This window comes from Lithobates pipiens, unplaced genomic scaffold, assembly GCF_037356315.1.
Source record: "Lithobates pipiens isolate NorthernLeopardFrog02 unplaced genomic scaffold, aLitPip1_a1.2 Scaffold_24, whole genome shotgun sequence".
NCBI classification, from domain to species: domain Eukaryota; kingdom Metazoa; phylum Chordata; class Amphibia; order Anura; family Ranidae; genus Lithobates; species Lithobates pipiens.
Genome location: NW_027507786.1, coordinates 4,680,897 through 4,688,983, shown reverse-complemented (window position 1 = coordinate 4,688,983; position 8,087 = coordinate 4,680,897). Strand labels below are relative to the sequence as shown.

The following is an 8,087-nucleotide window of genomic DNA, read 5'->3' as shown; positions in this document are numbered from 1 at the left end:
GGTGGTCTCTGATTGGGAACCTGATGTAAGGGGGGGGGCTATGATGGGGACCCTGATGTAAGGGGGGTATGATAGGGATCATGATGTAAGGGGGGTATGATAGGGATCATGATGTAAGGGGGGGTCTGATGGGGATCCTGGTGTAAGGGAGGTTGGGGGGGGTCTCTGGTAGGGACCCTGATGTAAGGGTGGGGGGATCTGATAGGGATCCTGATGTAAGGGAGGTTGGGGGGGGGCTCTGGTAGGGACCCTGATGTAAGGGGGGCTCTGATTGGGATCCTGATGTAAGGGGGGGGGCTCTGGTGGGGATCCTGATATAAGGGGGGGGGGGGCTCTGGTAGGGATCCTGATGTAAAGGGGGGGAGGGTCTTTGATAGGGATCTTGATGTAATTTTTTTTCATCCTGCAGATATATTTGTAGAACATACCATGTGCTGCTCCCACCCAGCAGTCTGCAGAGCCCTGATGATGATATTTGTTGGGTTTACACATGGGAAGCAGCTGGGCCAGCACAGGGATGGAAGTCTTTGTATCCATATTGGTCCTCCTGAGTGATTGCAGCAATCCCTGGTGTCACTGGTGGGGATCCTTCCTCCTGATTGGTCAGTGGATCCTGTGAACTGCTGCTGCCATGCTGTGCGCTCCCTGCACACACAGCTGTGCCAGCTGCCCTCACTGGGCTCCGGTCCCGAAGGGGTTAACCAGCCTGCAGCTGGGGACCCGAGACACCGAGCAGGCCCCGCCCACCCACTGACATCTAGCTCCGCCCCGGCCCGACGTCAGAGCATTCTGCAAGAGAACACAATAACAGAGAGCGGTGATCGCACTGTACACCGAGCACCGGAGGGACCCCAGCCTGGGACCGACTAGGAGGGGATCCGACACCGCAGACATGGTGTCCCCGGTCACTGTGGTGAGTGAGCCCGGGAGGAGGAGGAGGAGGATGGGGGGCCCGGGGGGGGGGGGGGGGCAGGAGATCCCCCTTCTCATACATTGTAGATAAAATGTGCAAATACAGCCAATCGTGTACTGCAATCACCTGATACATTGTATACAGAGGAGGTACAGTGTGATACATTGTATACAGAGAGGAGATCTATATGTGATACATTGTACACAGAGATCAGATCTATATGTGATACATTGTATACAGAGAGGAGATACAGTGTGATACATTGTATATAGGGAGATCTATATGTGATACATTGTATTTAGAGAGGAGATACAGTGTGATACATTGTATAATAATAGAGATATTATTATATAGTATATAGAGAGGAGAGGGCTGGGTACAGTGTGATACATTGTATACAGAGATGAGATACATTGTATACAGAGAGGAGGTCTATATGTGATACATTGTATACAGAGGAGATACAGTGTGATACAATATATATATAGAGAGGAGATCTATATGTGATACATTGTATACAGAGAGGCATACAGTGTGATACATTATATAGAGAGAGAGAGAGAGAGAGGGTTGGGTACAGTGTGATACATTGTATACAGAGAGGAGATCTATATGTGATACATTGTATACAGAGTGGGGATCTATATGTGATGCATTGTATACAGGGAGGGGATCTATATGTGATACATTGTATACAGAGAGGTGATCTATAGGTGATACATGGTATACAGAGAGGCAATCTATATGTGATACATTGTATATAGAGATGAGATCTATAGATGATACATTGTATATAGAGAGGAGATCTATATGTGATACATTGTATACAGAGAGGTGATCTATAGGTGATACATGGTATACAGAGAGGCAATCTATATGTGATACATTGTATATAGAGATGAGATCTATAGATGATACATTGTATATAGAGAGGAGATCTATATGTGATACATTGTATACAGAGAGGTGATCTATAGGTGATACATGGTATACAGAGAGGCAATCTATATGTGATACATTGTATATAGAGATGAGATCTATAGATGATACATTGTATATAGAGAGGAGATCTATATGTGATACATTGTATACAGAGAGGTGATCTATAGGTGATACATGGTATACAGAGAGGCAATCTATATGTGATACATTGTATATAGAGATGAGATCTATAGATGATACATTGTATATAGAGAGGAGATCTATATGTGATACATTGTATACAGAGAGGTGATCTATAGGTGATGAGTGTATAATGTGATACAATGTATGTGTTATGTAAATCTATCATTCTGTGAGTTGCACGTCTCGTAGATCAGACCTCACTATGGAAATAACACATTTCCCTGATTACATATCACATTTCGGTCTCATGTACACGGATGGTGAACGACGTTCAGAGGCAGTTGGACGCTTTTTTCAGCTGCCCCTGAACTCCTCCAATGTTATTTAGGCAGTTGAGTTAAGAGGCCTTTTTTGTAAAGCAAAAAAATGAGTTCAGAGTTTAGAGGCATTTCAAGTGCCAAACACTTCTAAACGTGGCTAAACGTGGTAACTCGCATGTGGCTGTGTTTCATTTACAGGCGTTTTTCATTTTTGGCTATTTTGAAAAAAAAATAAAACATTTTTTTTTTTCAAATGCTTCTAAACGCAAGCATGGATGAACGGATGTTTTTATTGTGAGTTACTATCTGTCAAGTTAAATCGTTCAGGAGAGGTTAGAAAAACGTCCCGTGTACATTATCCCCCCTGATGGTATTCCCGAGTGTGGCTCGGGGTGGATTTTCAGCACCAAAAGTGATAACCACCGAGCCATCTATCACATCGCCGAGCTCCGTTCCCTGCAAGCGGTGCGACGCACGGGGACGGAGAACGGCGCCAAATTCAAAAAGTAAAACACACAATACATATACAGTACACTGTGATCTTACAGATCACATTACTGTATCAATTTATTTCACCTCCCTTTTGTCCCCAGTGGTCTGTCCAGTGTCCTGCATGCAGTTTGATATCATAAATACTGTTCTTTCTGCCTGGAAACTGGAGATTGTCCATAGCAACCAAAACCGTCCCTTTACATCAAAAGTGGTTTTAGACCAGCTAGAAAACAGTGATCTAGTTATCTGTCTCTCTTATATATTGCTTTCTCCCTCTCTCTCATATCGCTCTCTTTGTAACCACTTTCTCACCTATTTCTCTCTCTCTCTCTCTCTCTCTCCCCCTCTCCCTCTAATCTCCCCCTCTTTCTAATATCACCAATCTCCCTCCCCCTCTCTCTAATCTCCCCCTCTCTCTAATCTCCCCCTCTCTCTAATCTCCCCCTCTCTCTAATCTCCCTCTCTCTCTAATCTCCCCCCCTCTCTCTCTAATCTCCCTCCCCTCTCTCTCCCTCTAATCTCCCCTCTTTCTAATATCACTAATCTCCCTCCCCTCTCTCTAACCCTAATCTACCCCTTCTCTCTCTAATCTCCCCCCCTCTCTCTCTAATCTCTCTCCCCCCTCTCTCTCCTCTCTCTCTCTCTCTCTCTAATCTCTCTCCCCCTCTCTCTCCCTCTAACCCCCCCCCTCTCTCTAATCTCACCCTTTTTTTAATATCACCAATCTCCCTCCCCTTCTCTCTAATCTCCCTCCCCTCTCTCTAATCCCCCTCCCTCTAATCTACCCCCTCTCTCTCTAATCTCCCTCCCCCTCTCTCTCCCTCTAATCTCCCCCCTCTCTCTAATCCCCCTCTCTCTAATAGCACCAATCTCCCTCCCCCTCTCTCTAATCTCTCTCTAATCTCCCCCCTCTCTTTCTAATCTCCCCCCTCTCTAATCTCTCTCATTCTCTCTCTAATCTCCCCCTCTCTCTCTAATATCCCCCTCTGATCTCTCTCTCTAATCCCCCCCTCTTGCTCTCTCTAATCTCCCCTCTCTAATCTCCCCCTCTCTCTAATCTCCCTCCCCCTCTCTAATCTCCCCCTCTCTCTCTAATCTCCTCCCTCTGATCTCTCTCTAATCTCCCCCCTCTAATCTCCCCCTCTCTCTAATCTCCCTCCCCCTCTCTAATCTCTCTCATTCTCTCTCTAATCCCCCTTCTCCCTCTAATCTCCCCCCTCTGATCTCTCTCTCTAACCCCCCCCCCCCCTTGTTCTCTCTAATCTCCCTCTCTAATCCCCCCTCTCTCCCCCTTCTCTCTCTCTTTTATAAGTAATCCATAGTACTTGGTGTTTGTAGTTGATCTCCCTCCTCCATTCTCTATACAATGCTCTCCAATACGGTTGACCTGCAGAATTTGGACCAGGATCATCTATATCAACCGGTGATGTATCAAATACTGCCCCCTGTCGGATAGTGTCCGTCCTGTAATGCGCTTGTGCAGTATGGAGGACAAGGAGAAGCCGAACATCTCCGAAGATGAACGGCGCCTGCGCACTGAGTCCAGGTTCAAGCCCCACCATCCAAGTGGACACAGAGTTAGAATAAAAAATAGCCAAGTGAAGCGAGGCCGTGCCTGAAGCGTGGCGAGCGAAGCGAGCCCAAGAGCGGCCCTGTTACTAAGTGCTACTGTATGTCCACTTGCATGGTGGGGCTTCAACCTGGACTCAGTGCGCAGGCGCCATTCTTCTGAGACTTTCGGAATCTCCTCCGTACTGCTCAAGCGCTGTGCCTGCGCAGTACAGGGCGGACACTATCCGATGGGGGGAGTTTTTGACAGAACACTGGCCCATTCTAATCTTTTTAATGTATGGAGGAATCTCGTTGGTTGTCACGTCCGACCTTTGCTCCGTTCCTCATTCGCCGGCCCCATAGTGGATCTGTGATGCAGGGCTGGTGCAAGGATTTTTAACACTCTAGGCGAAACCTAATTTTGCCGCCCCTTTGGCTCCACCCCCTTTGCCCTGCACATGTGACACAAGGCGCCACTATATAGGAAGCATTGGTTTTGCTTCCTTTAGCGCTGGCTCCAGTCCTCTAATTACACTACCGGTCGGACTGAGTTAGTTACATGCTGCATCCTGCAGAGCATGCAGACGTGGAGGGAAACCAGCGGCCAGGTGCCCCTAGGCAGCAGTGTGCCCTAGGCGGCTGCCTAGTTTGCCTAGTGGTAGCACCGGCCCTGCTGTGATGCAAATCTCTCTATCATTTTTTCTCTTCATCAGCAGTTTTCCCTTCAATGTATTGAACTTCTATAGAATGCGTTGTTCTTTGCTGCGTCCATAATGGAAATGTGTCCGTCCATCACCCTGGGGGGCTGCAGGGGGTTCTGTTGATGAGAATGTGCTGAACACCCCGGAATGGTTCACACCGACATCGAACGTTCCAATCATTCCAGCCAATCAAGGCTGAATATTTCAAATGAATTATTGTTTTTTTTTTTCCCAATAGTGGAATCTTCCTTTTATATTGGATTCCCACCTGCTGGCCCTGGGGCCAATGGCGGCCCACCAAGCCTGCTTCTTCACCCCTCCTGGACGGGAGTAAATGAGTTCCTGATGGTGCAGATTGTGCCATCTTCTTGCTCTGCGTTTTATCTTATCCTCATTCATTATTAAGGAGCCTTGGCGCTGAGGATTTATAAATGAGCATTAATGACACCGCCGTTCACCTTCCTTTCTGATTTTACTACTTTTATTTAGGCCCTTTGGAGGATTTGGGGCGGAATATAAGGCCGCCAAAACCATTTTATTGCCCACTGATATAAAATGTATGATTTTAGCAAAATTGATTTTACAGCAAAATGACTAAAAGCGGAAACTCCAGTTCAGTTTTTTTTTTTTTATTAGGCAGTTTTCTTGGGGGGAGGGGCATGTATTTAGTGTATTTGGTATTTTGTATTTTTTGTCATTAATTTTGTATTTTTGCTCTAAATGTTTTTTTATTTTTTTTTTTAAATGAAGCCAATGAGGGTTCGGTACAACAACAGTTCCAGGATATTTTAAAGGGTAATTCCACTTTCATGGGAAAAAATGGCCAAATAAAACAGAAACTCTCAATTTCCCTTTTTTTATTAGACAGTTTTCTGGGGGGGGGGATGGGCATGTATTTAGTGCATTTTTGTTATTTTGTATTCTTTGTGTCTTTGTCATTAAGTTTAGTATTTTTGCTCTCTAATGTTTTCTTTTCTTTTTTTTCTGTTTAAAAAAAAAAAGGAAAAAAAAAGTTAAACAATGAAGCCAATGAGGGTTTGGCACAGCAACAGTTTCCGGGATAATTACATATTTACATATTTACGTAATTACATATTCGTGGGAAAAAATGTCAAGTAATAAATAAATAAAATGGAAAACTCTCAATTTCCCTTTTTTTCTTAGGCAGTTTTCTGGGGGGGGGGGGGGGATGTATTTAGTGTATTTTTAATAATCGCGCAAACAGAATCGCGGGACGCCCAAAATAACATATTTATTTGGGGGGGTATTTTTTCCCGTGCTTGTATTTGCGCGATTTTACAGTGATTGGTCAGGTGACAATCGTGGCAAAAATCGATCCACAATTTGGTGGCATTCAAATTAACGGGGATCGCAAGGGCATCCCGCGATTTGTGGCATTCCGGAATCGTGGCAATTCTGGCCGCAAAGCGGAATACCGTGGTGTGAATGGAGCCTCAAAAAAAAAAAGTACGTGAGCTTCTTTTTTGGGCAGATTACAGGCGCTTTACTGCTTTTTACATCGGTGACCTATGAACTTCAAAATGCCTGTAGAAAAACGCTGGAAAAAACGCCTGAAAAATGGCGGTAAGCCTAAATTCACATTGGTGCGATTTCAAATCGCCTGCCAGATCGGAGACTATTACTGGCAATGGCACCGTCCGAATCAGATTCCCAAAAAGTAGTTCCTGTAAGACTTTTGGCGACTTCGGAGGGGCGATTTCAAAAGACATCTGTGCAGATGTCTCTGAAATCGCCCCTCCGAAGTCGGACTGACACGTGGGTATGAAATTGTGCGATTTCAATCCCGCTATCAGCGTGAACCTGGGCTAAAATACCAATGTCTAGATGTGAATGGAGCCTAGGGCTGTTTTTTCATGATTTTTGCAGAAACGCAGGACGTTTTTTTTTAAACATGTGTTCCTATGGAAGACGTTCACGCGCCTTTGCCGTGATTCGCTGCGAGATCACTTTTATCGGTGGCGGGAGAGGCCCCCTACCCCTGCTGCAATCAGGTGCCCTCCGCAGCTTACCGGAGCTGTCGACATCTGTGGAGGCGATCGCGTCTGTCCCCACATGGAGACGAGTGAGGGGAAGATGACCCCCACCCGTCTTCATGACACTGCAGGGCGGAAGGGACGTCAAAGCGTTTATTATTATTATTATTATTATTATTGTTATTATTGTCAAAATGTTATTATTATTAATAATAAAAGTTTTTATTTATTATTATTATTATCAAAACATTTTTTATTATTAATAATAATAATAATAATAATAATAATAATATTTATTTTTTTCTATTTATTTATTTTTTTATTGCATTTTAATGTAAATGGGTCTTTTTGACTCCAGATCTCATACTTAACAGGTCCTGTCATGTTTTTTTTTCTATTACAAGGCATGTTTACATTGCTTGTAATAGGAATAAAAGTGACACTTTTTTTTTTTTTTTTTTTTTTTTTATAAACAGTGTAAAAATAAAAAGTAAAAGGTAAAATAAATAAGAAAAAAAACATTTTTTTTTTAACTGGATGCAGAAGCAAATACAAAACGGTGTTCAAACCACACATGTGAGGTATCGCCGTGATCGGTAGAGCGAGAGCAATAATTGTAGCTCTAGACCTCCTCTGTAACGCAAAACATGCAACCGGTAGAATATTTTACATGTCGCCTATGGAGCTTTTTAAGGGTAAAAGTTTGTCGCCATTCCACGAGCGGACGCAATTTTGAAGTGTGACATGTTGGGTATCAATTTACTCGGCGTAACATTATCTTTCCCAATATAAAATTGGGCTAACTTTACTGTTGTCTTATTTTTTAATTCAAAAAAGTCGAAAAAGTAAAAAAAAAAAAAAAAAAAAAGTGTGCTGGTAAGACCGCTACGCAAATACGGTGTGACAGAAAGTATTGCAACGACCGCCATTTTATTCCCTAGGATGTTAGAAAAAAATGTATAATTTTTGGGGGTTCTAAGTAATTTTCTAGCAAAATAAATATGTTTTTCACTTTTATGGGCGGTGGAAGATGTGCCGCTTCCCAGTAGTC

At 43.8% G+C, this 8,087-nt stretch overlaps 1 protein-coding gene across 1 annotated transcript in view; it reads left to right on the top strand.

Annotated features, from left to right (window-relative positions):
- The first annotated feature begins 763 nt into the window (after positions 1 to 763).
- TMEM86A (transmembrane protein 86A) overlaps positions 764 to 8,087 on the top strand; it is a 56,479-nt gene continuing 49,155 nt past the window's right edge. The window contains exon 1 of the mRNA XM_077453530.1: positions 764 to 913. Coding sequence (XP_077309656.1) covers positions 893 to 913 — 21 coding nt within the window. The 5' untranslated portion in view covers positions 764 to 892. The remainder of the gene's footprint in view (positions 914 to 8,087) is intronic.